Raw genomic sequence first — 18,021 nt, forward strand, 5'->3', positions numbered from 1 at the left:
TTCATGGATTTGGGCTTCCACATGAGGACAATGGGATAAGAAATGAAAATATTTAAGCAAGGAAAGTGAAGAGGTTGTTTAAGATAAAGAGGATTTTGTGATTAACTATAGGTAATAGTTGTTGAGAAAGGGAAAGGAATAGAGAAAGATTCTCAGGTCCTAGGGTTTCTGAATGGCATTTGCTGAGATATGGGGGAAAGGTGGAATGACAAACTTTGAGAGAGAGAGGTGATTATGAGATAAATTTTGTAAATATTGGGAATGAGACATTCATGGGGCATCTAAGAAATTATGTGCAATTGGCTTCATGAATCAGCAGTTCAGAAGAGAGGGTTGGGCTGAAGATATAGATTTTGGAAACTTTCCTACTCCATTTCATTTCCCATATAGCTTTCAATGTTCTCTTTCAAACATAGATCTACCTATATGAGACACCTGCTTATAAACCATATAAGTCTAAATTCTAGCTACCTGAAACCGTCTAAATTCTTTACACAATGGTGTGCAAAGACCTTTAAAATTTAGTCCACCAAACTTTCTAGACTAACATTTCAACATATATTTCAGTTGGATACAATTTCTTACCATTCTCTAGACACACAGGGTTTATTTTTTATCTCCATTTGCTTTTAAAATACTCTGTTTCTTTTATTTAGAATGCTTAGTCCACTTTATTTTCAATCTGAATAACTTCTATTCATCCTTCAATATCATAGTTCAAATACTATCTCCTCTGAGTTGCCTTTTCAATTCCTCTCATGCCACTTTATAAATGTTTCTAAAACAATGCTTTTCAAACAGCAGATCCTGTCTCATTTCTTGGTTATGAAGTAAATTTAGAGGGTCATGACAGATAGTTAAAAATGAAATAGAACAGAGAAGGAAATGCAAACAGTTCAAAAAATTAAATCTTGCCTCTTGAAAATTGTTTCAGTTACATATGTATATGGGTATATATATACTGAGTAATGATGTAAGCCATATTTCTTACTGTGGTTTATGGTCAAAAATACTTGAAAGTCACTACCCTATTACTTTTGTTGCTTTACTATTTGCCTTTCTCTCTAGAAAGAGAGTGCATTATTTGTTTTTGTGTCTCTGGTGCTTAGCACTGTGATTCATTTTAGGAACTCAGTCATTTTTGAATAAATGTTTAAGGCAGAAAATGCTTTTGCATAGTTGCCAATGTTCTCTTCTTCTTTCTTTTGTTCAGTGTTTCTTCAATTCTTCTGTTAAGGTAAATAAATAGTTTAAGTTTGTTGATAACATCTTTAGTACATAATCTTCATAAAAGGAATGATGTGTTTTAGGTTTGGAAGATATATTAGCCGTTATTAAGAAATTTTCTGAGCTTCAACAGTTCAGAGTGGAAAAATTTCAGAATTTCAAGTTAATTTTGAGCTGAACAACAACCCAATAGAAAACACCACCCCTAACAACAACACCCAAGTTCATGGATAGTTCTTCAGGGTTAGGGGAGAAGACAAGGACCACAGAAGGAACTACAGGGGCATTCTGCTTTACAAATAATACTTATGTCTTCTAAAACAGAAAGTTACTGATGCAAATATGGCAACATATTAACATTTTCAGTTGGGAGATTAGGCAGAGGGGTATCTTTTAAAACTTTCTGTATTTTATATCATCAAAAAATTTCAAAGAGGGAAAATTTCCTAGCTCTATCACATTCTTTATCTGTGAAATGGGAATAATGAGACTTATAATGGTATGAAAATGTTTTAATTTCTTTCATCAGATTTCTCTTAAGATAGGGGAGGATATCTTGACAACCTTTTGATAGAAGTTCTGGTGATCTCTTAAGGTATGAGATTAAGTGTGCTTCTAACAGAGAAAATGAGAGCAATCATGGCAAGAGATTTGGTTGTTCATGGAGTGAAGGGCCAGTGGATGCCCCTTCTCCCTTGGTAAGGTAGCTACCTGAGAGGACTCTTAAGGAGAATCTATTCACATTTTTTTGGCTGTTTTTTGTAGGGGGCTTTGATGAAACCCTTTTTCATTACTCCATAACTATCAGGAATACTTTCTTCATATGAGTGATTTTTGTATTTTTGTTTGTTGTGAATATTCAGTGGGGAAGAATGAATTTTGTATCTTATTTCATCCTTTAATGTGTAGTGGACCTCTGTGGATTTGTGACTTCTATAAGATTGGATAAAATTCCCATATATTTTAGAAATTCAGAACACTTTCCCAAGTTTCTGCCAATTCCTATGGGAATAAAATCTCAGCAAAACAAATGGTAAGTGGTGACTTTCAGTAAACATCCTGCTGTTGCTTTAGAGGCATTGTCACCAAGAACAGAAACAAGCCAAAGATGGTCATGCTCACTGGAGCTATTCCACAATATACTAGAAAGCTTAGTCAATTTAATAACATAAGAAAATGGTATAGGACTTTTGGGGAAGATGGCAGAGTAGGAGGATCCTAAGCTTATCTTGTCCCAGAGATAAAACTAGATAACTCCCACATTAGTACAAATAACTAAGAAAACAACCTAAAGATTGGCAGAACAGACTATCCACAGCTAAATGTAGAGAAGAAGCCATATCAGAAAGGGTAGGAAGGGCGGAGATATGGTTGGGAGCCAAACAGACCAACAGGACTGTCTCAGGGAAGAAGGGATGCCAGCACTGTAGAGAGGGGGAGAGGATCAGACCCCATACCAGGTTCCTTAGGCACAGGAAACACAAATAGGGAAGATGAATCCCTATAACATTTGGTTTTGAAAACCACAGGGGCCTAACAATCAGTGGGGCTTAACACCTGGAACTTTAAAAATTATGGCTCAGCTCTGAGATAGCTGGGAGGGTGCTGTCCCTGCCCTTAAAGAGACAGTACAACAAACAGCCTTGGTAAGTTATAGTATAGAAGCAGCAGTTTGAAAAATACCTGGAACATACAAGAAGATTTATTTACTAATCCCAGAGCATGTGCTGGAAAGGCAGGGATTTTTGGGAGACTATTACAAGAACAAAAGTACTAGTGGGTGCCATCTCCCTTCCCTGTCCTCCAGCTTAGATATATGGACACCTGTGAGAACCAGTGCAGTATCAACACTCTCCACCTACCTTGATAAAAGCATTCCTGCACTCTTCTGTGGACTTGCCCCTGCAACCAGCCTCTGTAGGAATTCTCCAAAGTGGCTAAAGGTCCCCTACCACAGCAGAGGCAATCTTGCTAACACTGAAAGCCAGGCCCCTGTGAGCTTATCTGGATCTACCCCCTTCAACCTGGTGAGCCTTGGTAGCTTTCCTGGGTGGCTACAAGGGCTCTCCCACAGCAGATCAGCATAGCCCTTGCTGGCACTGCAGCCCACCCCCATGTTACTCTTCCAATATGCCCTTGACTGGAGCCCATCCAAAGTGGTGCCACAAGTCTGGTAGTGTAAAAACAGTCCCAACAGGGGCCAGAACCATGGCAAAGTGACTCTTACCCGGGGAGAGGGAAAGATAATGATAAAAACCAGTCCAACTAAAGCTCCACAATGGGCTGGGGGCAAATATCAGGTCTGACTACAAACATAGTAGGCACTCCTGAAGTTATTAAGTTGATGGTGGCTTAATTTTCAACACATCTTTACTCCTGCCCCTCTTACATTTTAGCTATATAGTGTTATATTTTCCCTCCTTTTATTTTACTAATCCCTTACCTGATTTTTATAGATATACTTAATTTTACTGCTTTTGTGATTTCTACTTTTCTTACTCCTACTTATGGTCTTTCCTTTCCACTCAGAGTCTGCTTTAACATTTCTTATAGGACTGGTTTAATGGTCCTATATTCCTTTAATTTTTGCTTATCAGGGAAATTCTCTATCTCTTTTTCTATTCTGGATGATAGCTTTGCTGGATAGAATATTTTTGGCTGCATGCTTTTTCTTTAAGCACTTGGAACATATCATGCAATTTTCTTTTGGCCTGCAAAGTTTCTGCTGAAAAATCCATTAGCCTTTTGGTGTTTCCCTTGTATATAACAGTTATATACATATATATATATGTATATAATATATATGTATAATATATAATATATATGTATAATATATATGTATAATATATATCTATATATATAGATAATATATAATATCTATATATATAGAGTTTCTTTTCTCTTTATGCTTTTAATATTCTTTCTTTCTCACTACTTTTTGACATTTTAATTACTATATATATTGGCGTGAACCTGTTTGGGTTGATCTTATAAAGAAAAGGTCCTACAGTTCCCTGCAGTGCAGTGTTCCCTGTACACTAGAAACTGGCACTTCAGGAGTGCCTACTATGTTTGTTGTGTGTGCCCTACTGTTGTGACTGCTATATGCATAAGATGGTATATATATCTAATAGTATCACAAATCAAAAACTACTCATAGATATGGAAAAAATAAGGTGAAAGGAATCCAAGTGTACCACTAAAGAAAACCAGCAAATTGTGAAAGAAGAGAGCAAGAGAAGAAAGGAACAGAGAACTACAAAACAACCATAAAACAAGTAACAAAATGGCAACAAGTATACATACTTATCACAAATTATTTTGAATGTAAATGAACTAAATGCTTCAGTCAAAAGACTATCTAGGGTGATGGAATGAATAAAAAAAGTAAGACCTCTCTAGATGAAAAGATGCTCAACATCACTGATCATCAGGGAAATACAAATAAAAACTACAACGAGACATCACCTCATACCTGTCAGATGGCTAAAATTAATACCACAAGAAACAACTGGTGTTAGGAAGGATGCAGAGAAAGGGGAACCCTACACTGTTGGTGGGAATGCAAACCGGTGCATCCACCCTGGAAAACAGTATGAAGGTTCCTCACAAAGTTAAAAATGAACTGCCCTCATTCCAACTATTGTACTACTAAATATTTACCAAAGGATACAAAAATACTGATTTGAAAGGATACATGCATCCCAAAGTTTATAGCAGCATTATCAACATTAGCCAAATTATGGAAAGAGCCCAAATATCCATTGACTGATGAATGGATAAAGAAGTTGTGGTAATTATCTAAAGGATACAAAATCCTGATTTGAAGGGATACATGCACCCCAATGTTTATATTAGCATTATCAACAATAGCCAAATTATGGAAGAAGCCCAATGCCATTGAGTGAGGAATGGATAAAGAAGTTGTTGTATGTTATTTGAAAAGATGTGGATGGAGCTAGAAAGTATTATGCAAGTGAAATAAGTGATTTCACTCATATGTGGAATTTGAGAAACAAAACAGATGAACTAAAGAAAAAAAAAGAGACAGATTGGTAAGTAGACTTTTTACTATAGAGAACATACTCCTGGTTACTGGAGGGGAGATGGGCAGGGGAATGAGTTAAATGAGTGATGGGGATTAAGGATGGCATTTGCTGTGATGAGTACTGGGTTTGTAAGTAGGTAATGCATCACTAAATTCTACATGAAACTAATATTACACTGTATGTTAACTAACTGGAATTTAAATGAACACTTGAAAAAAACCCTTATACAATTAAACACCAAAGAAATAAATAATCCAATTGAAAAATGGACAGAAGATCTGAATAGACATTTTTCCACAGAAGACCTACAGATGGCCATTAGTTACATGAAAAGATATTCAGCATCACTAAATTATCAGGCAAATGCAAATCAAAACCACAATGAAATATCACCTCACATCTGTCAGAATGGCTAAAAGACAAGAAATAGCAAGTATTGGTGAGGATGTGGAGAAAAAGGAACCCTTGTACATTGTTGGTGGAAATGCAAACTGGTACAGCTACTGTGGAAAACAGTATGGAAGTTACTAAAAAAATTGAAAATAGAATTTTTATATGGTCCAGTAATTTCACCATTGGAGATTTACCCAAAGAAAACAAAACAAAACAAAAAACTAATTAAAAACGATATGCACCCCTATTTACTGCAGCATTATTTACACTAGCCAAGATATGGAAGCAAACCAAGTGTCCATCCATAAATGAATGAATTCAGAAGTAGTATGTGTGTGTATATTTATAGTGGAATATTATTCAGCCTTAAAAATGAATGAAACCTGACCATTTGCAACAACATGGATAAATCTAGAGGATATAATGCTAAGTGAAATAAGTCTGTCAGAGAAAGATAAATACCATTGATGTGGAATTTAAGAAATAAAACATATGAACAAAGAATAAAAGAGAGAAAAACTATGTTTTTTTGAAAAATTATTATAATACCAGTATAGTTAACATACAGTGTTATATTAGTTTCAGATGTATAATGTAGTTATTCAGCAGTTCAATATATTACTCAGTGCTCATCAAGATAAATGTACTCTTCATTCTCTTCACCTATTTCACCCATCTCTCGCATCCAACTATCCTCTGGCAACCATCTGTTTGTCCTTTATAGTTAAGAGTGTGTTTTGGTTTGTCTTTCCCCTTTGTTCATTTGTTTTGTTCCTTTTTCTCCACATCATTGCCAACATTTGTTTTTTTCTGGATTTTTTGATTTTAGACATTCTGACAGGTGTGTGGTGGTATCTTATTGTGGTTTTGATTTGCACATCTCTGATGAGTGATGTTGAGCATCTTTTTATGTCGGCCACCCATATGTCTTATTTGGAAAACAGTCTGTTCATGAGAAGACTCTTAAATTTAGAAAACAAACTGGTGGTTGCCAGGGAGGAAGTGGGTGGGGGAGATGGATGAAATGGGTCAAGGGGATTATGAGTATACTTATCATGATGGGCATTGAGTAATGCACAGAAATTTAAATCATGTATTTATTGTACATCGAAACTAATATAATGCTTTATGTTAATTATAGTTGAATAAAAAATTACAGAAAATTTGAAGTCAAATTTCCTTGGGAAACAAGTTGTTTAGAATGAGTAAAATAGGGAATCTGTCATCATTTGGAGAAAAACATAATTCATGTACTTCTTGCAAGTTTCAAATCTAAGTTGTAATGTACTAAAGGTGTGCATCTGTATAAATTATGTGTATAAATAATTGCTAAAAGGGCTGTTTGAATTTCAGACCCAAATCTCTTACTTGGCAGATGAAGAAACTCAAGCAAAAAGATCTAAGGTACTTAATTTTATGAAGTGGAATATATTCAGCACTTTACGTAAGTTTCATCATTTCACTTCTAAAAGTTACTATTTTGGGGGTGCTACCTCCATTTATGTGTTGCTCTACTAACACAGTGGTTTTCATACTGTGATATAGAATTCTTTGATTCCCGATAGTGCCTCAAAGATCGCAGGGAAGGAGGGAAGAAGCCAGGCAAGATGGGAGGGAAGAAGGGTATAGTGGTCAGTAGGAATTGCTACCTTTTCTTCAACTTGGACAGGTTTGCTTTTTTCCCATTTTATATATTGGGTCTGTCCAAGATTTCTTTTTAAAAAAATTTTTTTATTGGAGTTCAATTTGCCAACATATAGCATGAGCACCCAGTGCTCATCCCACCAAGTGCCCCCCTCATTGCAAGATTTCATTTAAAAAAGCATCCCTCTACTACATAAAAGTTTGTGAACCATTTTAGCATGAGCAGGATATAGCACCTGTATGAAACAGACTTTCTCCACAGCTTAGGTTCTGGCATTGTGTTTTAATTAGCTTCTTGTAAACATTTGGGGGTACCAGATGAACCTCATGAACTCTTTCCCCAAGAAACAGCATATAGGCACACATTTGTGTACCAAATACAGCAGTTCAGGGACTTCCTGAAATCCATTCACAGATCTTGGGTTAATAACACAACTCTGAAAACTTTAGAGGACTTAAACAAGAAGCTTCTTGTTGAAAAACAGTAAGAATTTGGAACTATATTAGAATGTGTTTGGAAAAGATGGATTTCTCTTTAAGCATAGTATAGATTTATAGAGCCAGTTTTTCCTGCTTAATGAAAAACAAATGTACTTTTGACCAAACTTCAAGAATCCTATGTATGCTGGTCCCACTATTCTTTTTTTAAAGATTTTATTTATTTATTCATGAGAGACAGAGAGAGAGAGAGAGAGAGACAGAAAGAGAGAGGCAGAGACACAGGCAGGGGGAGAAGCAGGCTCCATGCAGGGAGCTGGATTTGGGACTTGATCCCAGGACTCTGGGATCATGCTCAGAGTCAAAGGCAGAGGCTCAACCGCTGAGCCACCCAGGCATCCCCCAACTATTCTTTTGATCCATTGCTTCATTCAATAGGTATTTATCGGGGGATCCCTGGGTGGCTCAGCGGTTTGGTGCCTGCCTTTGGTCCGGGGCGTGGTCTTGGAGTCCTGGGATCGAGTCCCACATCCGGCTTCCTGCATGGAATCTTAAAAAAAAAAAAAGCTATTTATCAAGAACAGTATAAGACATTTTGCTAAAGCAAATGTAAGTGACTGATTTCAGATATTTGCTTTAGGAGCCATCTATATTTGAGGATATGAATAGTTCTTAATAATAGTGAATTCTACCACTTAACCCCTTTTACCAGGTTTCACTCCTCCCTCCCTCTCTTTTCCTCCCTCCCTCTTTCTTTCTTGTCCTCCCTCACCACACCCCCATATCCCTTAACTCTTTACTGGAATATGTAACCCTTTGACTTACCTGGGCTGGATCAGGCCTGGATGACTGAGGCCTAGGCTGTCTATCTAAGCTGCTTTCAGCCGTGCAGTTATTGCAAGGTTCAATCAGAGGACAGTAGGGATGTGCAGGGACATTGGGACTGTGGCACCATGGGCTGCTATTGGGAAAAGGGAGTGGTGGATTTTCTTTTTCTCTTTAAAAAAAAGAAAAAAAAATTAAGCCAAAAGTAAACCCAAAAGTTATCTTAAATAGTGGAATTAGCAATGAAGGCTCAATTAAAGTTAAAGCGTGTTTTAAGACCAGAGAATATGGCTTTTCTAGACCTTTGGGCAGCACTTTTATCAACATCAGAGGCATTTGCCTCAATATGTGTAACATAAATTCTGCACTCTAAGCCGCAAGCTAGCTCTTGATCCAAGATGAAATCTCTAGATGATGTACCTCTTCCTCCACCTAAGCACTGCTAAAGACAGGGTGATAACTTCATCTCCTCACCTCTCCACAGCTTTGCCTGTAATAGCAGTGCCACTAAGTGAAACGGCGGGAGGGGGTCTTGAAATCGTCTAGTGGAAGTCACCAGCCTTTACTATTCCATGACTATAATCCTGCTTGCTTTGTGTTTTTTATGAAACACAAAAAGCATTATAGTTTTTATGGTCCTATTTAAAATAGGATTTTTTGGTCATTATTGATTTACCTATTCATTATGAATCTATTTGTTACCCAGTCATTCTTATTTGCTCAGTTACTAATTGTGGGAAGGACTCAATTAAAAAAAAAAAAAAAGCCAAGCAACTTTTACCTTTTAAGAAAAACTCTAACTTGTTTCATCTGATATCCTGAGATATCTTTATCAGATTTATCTTGTTTTTCTTCAGTTGTAGTTCTAGATACTGGCCATGGAAACCTGTGTCTTTGAGACGGACTTACTATCGAGCATCTTTCAAATTCAATGTCAGTCTCTAATTTCTCCCACGCTTGCTTCCAGTGAATAGGAGTGTACCAGGCAACAGCCTAACAAAAATGATTCATTAATATCAAATATCAATGCAGTTAGGTAGATTTTTAAAAAATACCATAGGCTTATTGCAATAAAGTTTCAAAGTCAAACAGTTTAATGTCACTTACCTACTATGTGTCAATTAGTGGAACACAATGAAGATGTAGTAAGACATCCTGGCCTTAGTTTCCAATTCTGAAAATTATAACCTGCATAAACTCAGGCAGATTATCTGCTTACTGTCTCGGCCTGTGTCCTCATATGTGAAATGGGGAGGGTGATGGTAGGGAATTGCTATATGAGGACGGTGGTTGTGAGATTCAGTTAAGCTACTAAATTTCATAACTGTAAAGAACTATGCAAAAAAGTAGTTGTAATATTATCATTAAATTGGAATATTTAAGATACATATGTATATGTATATATACAGGTTTTATTTGAGATGGGGAAATGGGCAGTAGAAGTAGAGACATGGAGAAGAAGCCACATTCTTTGAGCTTGAATTCTAGGTGGGATATTAAGGAGCCTATTAGACTGAATTTCCTGAGGACAGGAACCATGCAGTAGTTAGTTCTTTTTTTCCACCACCTAGCATAATGCTTGGCAGATACTAAACATATGTAAATGTTTCCCATATGAATGAATTGATCAGTTTCACTCTTTTACTAGCAAATAAAGGGTTTTGTGTTTATATCACCCTGCAGAAATAATCCGATCCTTGATGTGCAAAATAGTTCAAACCAGAGTAAAAGAAGTAGTGTAAGTACAAAGACTAATTCCATTGCAGGGAATGACAGTTTACTCAAATGGGGATTTCAGGAGCTCAGGGACCTGGTCTGTCTGGTTCAACACTTAGTGACTAAGAACAGTGTGCATACAAAGTAGAAACCCCAAATGTGTTTGCAGAGTGAATAAATGGGTGGATAAATGTGATGAAAAGTCTGAAACAGGAATGCCTTAATCATAGAGTTTTGCCAATGATTTTTTTATGAGCCTGAGTAAACAATTTATATTACATCACCTTATTTTTCCCATCAATGAAAATCATTTGAAGTATAAAATTCAGTAAGAACCCATTAAAAAAACTAAAGGTGAGTAAAGGCTTCAAAATTACATCTAATGAGTATTCTAACAACTGCTATTCTTATAGAAAGACATTAAATTGCTCATAATAAATTAGCAAGTCTACTCTAAAGGGAGCATCAAACTAAGCATGAGATATAATGGAGCAAGAAAGACAAGCAGAAAGATAGATTCCAATCAACGTATTATCTGGATTAGTAGGTTTATGACATAGTAAGTAAGACTGAAGGTAGAAAAAAAGGCAGGTATTTAAAAAAAATCAAAAGAATGGTTTTGCAAGAGAAATGACTTTTTTTTGTTGTAAACAAAAATATCTTTCAACTTTATTAGTATGTCTTTGGGCATATATTTATGCTAATATTATGCTAAGGAAAAGGTAGAATGAAAATATAAAATTGTCAAATACTGGGAATGAGTTACCCAAAATTATTACTAATACACTTAACTTTATAGTGAATAATGTAGAGTTGTTACAAATTAGACTATATGTCCATTCACTAAAATATTAGTCTCTTAAGAGCAGATACCATGTCCTACTCTACTTTATATTCTCAGCACTTATTACAGCCATTGGAGTAGAGAATAATCTCAACAAATATTTGAGACATGAATAAATGAATAGAAAAGATCTCTAGTAGTACCTGCCTTTCTTATTCCACTCTTCAACCTAAATATCATAAATAAAATCCATCCTTGACTCTGAAATTTGCAACAACTTCTTAGGAATGTAGACTATGAAAATTATTTTTGCCAAATTATAAGTAGCTCTTTGGCACTTTGGCCCTGGGAAGAGGGTGCTGTTGATTTGCCTGACATGTTATTGCAATTAGTAATGGTTTTATACAAGCTATTAAGGATGGTAAATAATTGAGTCAGCTAAGAGGAGAAGGGGAAACTAAGGACAGCTACCTATTCTTTTTAAAAAACCTATTGTTAAGAATAGGACACTGACTTCACCATTAGGTTTGCACAGAATCGTTGTACAATTTGGGCCTGTCTTAAACTTGTTTTGTTCTCTCCAAAGAAAATCTGATGGTGGCTGATGCTTTGCTTCAGATGCAGCTGCCCACACCTGTAAGAAAATGGTTGTTAGTGACAGACCAAGTAGTTTTGTAGATGTCAGAGGGTCATTGCAATGCATCATTCTGAACAGATGAGGTTTTAAAATATGACTGTATAATATATAATGTCAAGCTGTGTAACAACAAACAGCTACTGTATATGGTTTAAAGGAAAGCACAAGAAAGAGGAAACCTTCCAGCATCAGCTAATTACCTGTTCTCTGAGTAAATAATCTCTTTGTTTTTCTTTTAAGGATTATGTTTGCCTAGTTTTAGGAGCTTAGGTATTTTGTTTTAATAGTTGAATCATGAAAACAAAACGTATTTGGGGTGCCTGGGTGGCATAGTCAGTTATATCACGGACTCCTGGTTTTGCTCAGGTTGTGATCTTAGGGTTGTGAGAGCAAGCCCCATGATTAGCATGGAGTCTGCTTAAGACTCTCTCTCCCTCTCTCTCTGCCCCTTCTCCCTCACCCTCACTCTCTCTCCCTCTCAAACAAACAAATAAATCTTTAATAATCCCAAAAGGTATTGTGCACCAAATTGAGGAAAGCCATGGACATTTTATTATGGGTATTAATTTATATTCAAGGATGGACAAAGTGGCACAAGTAACCAACAACAACCAGAAATCACATTTTAGCAAATAAACTTTTTCTGTACAATTCTAGTTCATAGCATTTATATCTTATACTCACTGTTACTGTGCAATTGGCTTGCATTACGATATTCGGAAGGAAGCGATACAAAGAGATTGTTTGTCCATTCACATTTTGCTGGAGAATATGACCTCCAATCTCCAGTTCTTTGTCAAGAGAAGAGTTAATGAGCTTCACAAATAAACCTTTGACATTTACTTCAGCTATTTTAATGTCTCCAAGAGCACTAACAAATAAAGCATAAAGATTTATAAGGTAACTTTAGAGAAGTGTGTCTATAGCTCATTTTAAGAACTGAATAATATGCCTTAAAAATACAACTTTTACATAGCTGTATGTTCTATTGGACATATTCTATGTAGAAATGGTATATTTTATAACCTAAGACATATGGCTTGACCTCTTAGTTCTGTTTATCTGTCAACTAAATTATCTCTTTCACATAAAATAAAGTTAAAAAGTGCTTTAGGTGTCAAGATATAAATACCATAGGAAGATGCGATTATCATTATTTAAATTTCCTTCCACTCATCATAAAAGCACAAGACAAGTAAATAAAGAGGAAAGGTAAACCATTTAGATTATTTCTGATAAAGTCACTGAGAAGATGAATAGCAATTATGTACTTAAAAGAATTTTGCAAATTTAAAATATTATGCAAAATATAAGATGGTAATTTTTCCCTGTAACATGTAGAGGGCCTCGTGTATAACAGAGACAAGGCTAATAAACATTTGTATGTTAGCATTTCTCAGAGTGTGGGTCACAACTTAATAATACATCATGAAATCCCTTTGGTGGGTATAGCCGTCATTTTAAAAATGAAATGCCAATAATAATAACAAACAATACTAATTATGTGCTGGGTTCTTTTAAAAGATTATATCTATCTATATCTACAAATTCATATCCACGATTCCAAAATCCATAAAGTCCTAAAAAAACCCCAAAACATAAAAAAATGCATTTGATGTTGTGATGAGCACTGGGTGTTATTTATATATGAGATGAATCACTAAATTCTACAACTGAAACTAATATTACACTGTATGTTAATTAGCTGGAATTTAAATAAAAAATTGGAAAAAATACATTTGAAGCAAAATGTGACCTGAATTCCTGTGGTAGCAAAATCTGACCTAAAACTGAGGGGAGGCTATTTATAGTCTTCATTTACAGCTTGTGTGAATATTCTTGTTTGGCTTTGGAAAAAATTAATGTTTGATTTTGAGTACTTTTCTAAGCCCTAATGGGGTGTTATGTAATATGTGTTCTGGTCATCATATTACTTTCTTGAAATCCTCCAAGTTCTGAATTTTGAAACACAGTAAGTCCCCAAATATTTTGGGAAAGGCATTGTGAACTTGTAGATATTCATTTAATCCTTATGATAAGGCTACACATTTTTTACTGAAGGTCATGGTAAAAAAAGTTGAGGGACACTAATATTTCATTTAATTCTCACAACAACCCAGTGAGACAGCTACTATTTTTAGTCCCATTTTATAGATAAGGAAACTGAGGTTTAGAGAGATTGTCATGTCCAAGATCACTCAATAAATGTTAACACATGTTCTCTGTCTCACTTAAGGAGTAAATTCTCAAAGAGGTTTGATGCAGCCATTCAAATTGTTTATGGTCTATATATAGCCTGGTGGTTGAGCACCTCTAGAACATACATGCACATATAGATCGCTGCCATTGAATAAATTGGTCTCCACCCACACCTTGGCCCTTAGTGACTCCCTTAGTAATTGACAGCAAGGTGTGTGTGCGTGCGCGTGCACGTGTGTTTTAGCAAATTGTGTTCTTCATGGGCTGAACTAGCATAGTCTGGTATTCCCCAATAATGCACAAATTCCTGCACTTACATCCCCATCCTTACTCTCAGCAAATAATTTCATTGAGAAAACAGGACCATCAAAGAGAAATGTTTTCCTACTTTCCACTTAGCAGCAGATTCATCCATGTGCACTTGACCTCTTCTCTGTCCCAGCCTGTCTTGTTTCAGTAGAAAAGGGGCCCTTCTCCCATTTAAAGTTAAACACTGTTCACTACCAACTTGTCCTGCTGCTTCAGCATCTCAGTCCATTCATTATTCTCTTTCTCTCCTTTAATGCCAACCTCTCCCTTCACACTGCCCCTTCCCCCAAATATGTACTCATCCTCAAACTGCTACCACCTTAAAAAAGAAAAAAAACCCACAATCCTTCTCCAGCTTCCACTTCATAGTGCTATTACAATCAAGCTTTTGGAAAGACTATATCATTAATTTTTCACCTCTTATACACTCCTCAATCCACTACCATCTACTTCTCCCTAGACCAAGATGACCAGTGTCCTCTCAGTTAGTAAACTGAGTGGTAAATTGAGTGGTTACTTATTTTTTATTGAGGTAAAATTGACACATTATATTATTTTAATGTTTACAACATAATAAGTCTAATTAACATCCATCACCATTCATCGTTACACATATTTTTTTTTAAAGATTTTTTTAAAAAGATTGTATTTATTTATTCATAGAGAGAGAGAGAGGCAGAGACACAGGCAGAAGGAGAAACAGGCATCATACAGAGAGCCCGACGTGGGACTCGATCCAGGGTCCCCAGGATCACGCCCCGGGCTGCAGGCGGTGCTAAACCGCTGCGCCACCGGGGCTGCCCCACATATTTTTTGTGATAAAAAAATTATGATCTACTCTCTTGGCAACCATCAGATATGCAATACAGTATTTTTCATTGAAGTATAATTGACATACAATAGCCTGTTAGTTGCAGGAGTGCATCATAGCCATTTGATATTTTTACACATTGTGAAATCATCCTCATAAGTTGTTATCTAGCTATCATTTGTCACTATATAGTTATTATATTATTATTGACTATAACCCCTATGCTGTATGACCCATGATTTATTTTATAACTCAAAATTTGTACCTCTTAATCTCCTTACTCTATTTCACCTGCTCCCAATCCCTCCCAACTCTGGCAACCAACAGTTTGTTTTCGGTATCTGTGAGTCTATTTCTGTCTTGTTTTGTTTGTTTTTCAGATTGCACAAATAAATTAAATCATATGATATTTGTCTTTGACTTCTTTCATTTAGTATTATATTCTTTAGGTTCATTCATGTTGTTGGAAATAGTAACGTTTCATTCTTTTTTATGGCTGAGTAATGTTCTTACATATATACTACATCTTTTTCATCCATTCATCTACTACTGATGGGCACTTTGGTTGCTTTCATTATCTTGGCTATTGTAAATAATGTTGCAGTAAACTACAGGTGGCATATATATATCTCTTGAGATTGTTTTCATATTTGGGTGAATACCCAGATACAGAATTGCTGGATCATATGATATTAATTTTTTGAGGAACTTCCATACTCTTTCCATAGTGGCCACACCAACTTACATTTCCACCAACTCAGTCTTTGCTTAATGTCTCTGTGGTATTTGCCTTTGCCATATATGTCTTCTTTTTTGGAACTCCTCTCCTTATTTACCCAAGTCCATTATTTTCCTTCTATCAGTCTGGTTGCTCCTTTTCAGTCTCTACCCCTCTTTTCTTTTTAGTCTCTTTTTCAGTTTTTTCTTCTTCATCCATCTCTCAGATGTTGGTCCCTGGGATTCTGTCCTTAACTCACTTTTATCCTCATCATACTCCATGTATGTGATATCATCTATGAACAGGGCATTAGTAACCATTAACACATAGATGACTGTTAAATCTAAATCTCTTACTTAGACTTTCTGCTGAGCTTTGGACCCATAGAAACAACTGACAGCAGACCTCAAAGGTGCCTCTAAATCAACATGCCCTAAATTGAACTCATCATTTTGGAAGAGTGGGAAACCTATTCCAGCGAATTGCATCATCATTTATCCTGTTGACCATGCCTAAAATTTCCATTACTTTTGTACTCTTTTCATCTTATTGCCCTATCTGTGACCAAATACTATTTATTGATTCTATCCCTATATTTTCTATATACATCCAATTTTCTCCATCCCTATTGCTGCTATCTTCATTAGGTCCTCCTCACCTCTGTGTATTATAACAGTGTTCTAACTGGTTTCTCGAGTCCTATACCTTCCTAACTATTCTCATTTTGCTTCCAGAATAATCTTTGTTTGCTATCCAGAAAAAGGATAAATCCTGCAATATCTGACTGTTTTCTTCCAGAGAAAACACCAACTTCACAGCATGGAAACAAGGCCCTACATAATCTTGTTAATCTCTTTTTTCTGACTTCCTAGCTTTGCTTAAACTTCAATGACAAAGGATTTATCACAAGACTTGTGACAATTCATGCCATTGCATGCTTTTCCCACCATCTATGCAAGTGTTAGTAGTCCCTCTTCTTGTTCCCCACATCCCTACCAACACTTGAAAATTTCAAACTTCTCAATATTTTCAATACAATGGGTACAAAATGCTTGTACTTGTTTCCCCTTGATTATAGTACAGTTGAATAAGGTATTCATTGGCCATTCAATTTTCTTCTGTGAATTGCCTGTTAATATTATTTTTCTACTTCTATAGTGTTGTTTTACATTTTTATGATTGAGTTCATAGTATTTATGGAATAACATTTAAATATATACACATATTTTTAGAAGAAGAACTGATGAGTATTATTCACATTATTTTAAGATGCTATATTAGTGACAGTTTGTTATGGCAGCAATAGAAAACTAATATCCGCTTCTTATAAATTTTCAAATTGTGTGCCAGAAATGTTACTAGAGTCTTCTGTGTTCTATTTTCCTAATTATTTTTTTTTAATTTTTATTTATTTATGATAGGCACACAGTGAGAGAGGGAGAGGCAGAGACACAGGCAGAGGGAGAAGCAGGCTCCATGCACCGGGAGCCTGACGTGGGATTTGATCCTGGGTCTCCAGGATCGCGCCCTGGGCCAAAGGCAGGCGCTAAACCGCTGCGCCACCCAGGGATCCCTATTTTCCTAATTATAAATCACTCCCAATCTCCTATTGTTCCCATGAAGGTAAGTGTCCTTTTTCTCTGGCTAAGATTTTCCTTATGTCTTCAATTTTTTGTTTGTTTGTTTGGGGGTTGTGGTGAGGAGGAGCAGAGGGAGAGGGCAAGAGAGAATCTAAAGCAGGTTCCATACCCAGCATAGAGCCAAAATCAAGAACCAGAGGCTTAACTGACTGAGCCATCCAGGCATCCCTCTTATATCTTTGGTTATAGAAGTTTTTCTACAATGCATCCAGAGGTTTGAATTTTTATTTTTCTGTCTTTTATCTTTTTGGGAGTTGGCAGTGCTAGTTGCATCTGTGGCTTGATGTCTTTCATTAGTTTGCAGACCTTCTCTGCTGTATTTCCACTAGCACTGTTCTATCTTAATCTGGTCTCCTCTCCTTAAGTGACTTAAATTATGAGTAGTTAGATTTTTTTTGTTGGCTTTCTCTATTTGTCCTTATGCTTGTTTCTATTCTTCTAATATCTTTGCAATTCAGCCTAGGTATTTTTTCTAAGGATGTTTTAGTGCAATAATTCTCTATTCTGTTTCATCAAATGTATTGTTAAACCCATCTACTTCAGGGGATCCCTGGGTGGCACAGCGGTTTAGCACCTGCCTTTGGCCCAGGGCGGAATCCTGGAGACCTGGGATCGAATCCCACGTTGGGCT

The 18,021-nt window shown here is 36.1% G+C and overlaps 1 protein-coding gene across 7 annotated transcripts in view; it reads right to left on the reverse strand.

The window, feature by feature from the left end:
• LMNTD1 (lamin tail domain containing 1) overlaps positions 1-18,021 on the reverse strand; it is a 50,144-nt gene that overhangs the window by 14,199 nt on the left and 17,924 nt on the right. For all 7 annotated transcript variants that reach the window (XM_038577109.1, XM_038577105.1, XM_038577110.1 and 4 more), the window contains 4 exons: positions 12,398-12,584; positions 11,591-11,710; positions 9,358-9,569; positions 8,577-8,748 (listed from right to left, as the gene is read on the reverse strand). In XM_038577109.1, coding sequence (XP_038433037.1) covers positions 8,577-8,748; positions 9,358-9,569; positions 11,591-11,710; positions 12,398-12,584 — 691 coding nt within the window. The remainder of the gene's footprint in view (positions 1-8,576; positions 8,749-9,357; positions 9,570-11,590; positions 11,711-12,397; positions 12,585-18,021) is intronic.

The sequence above is a fragment of the Canis lupus genome, chromosome 27 (genome assembly GCF_011100685.1).
Source record: "Canis lupus familiaris isolate Mischka breed German Shepherd chromosome 27, alternate assembly UU_Cfam_GSD_1.0, whole genome shotgun sequence".
Taxonomy (NCBI): Eukaryota; Metazoa; Chordata; class Mammalia; order Carnivora; family Canidae; genus Canis; species Canis lupus.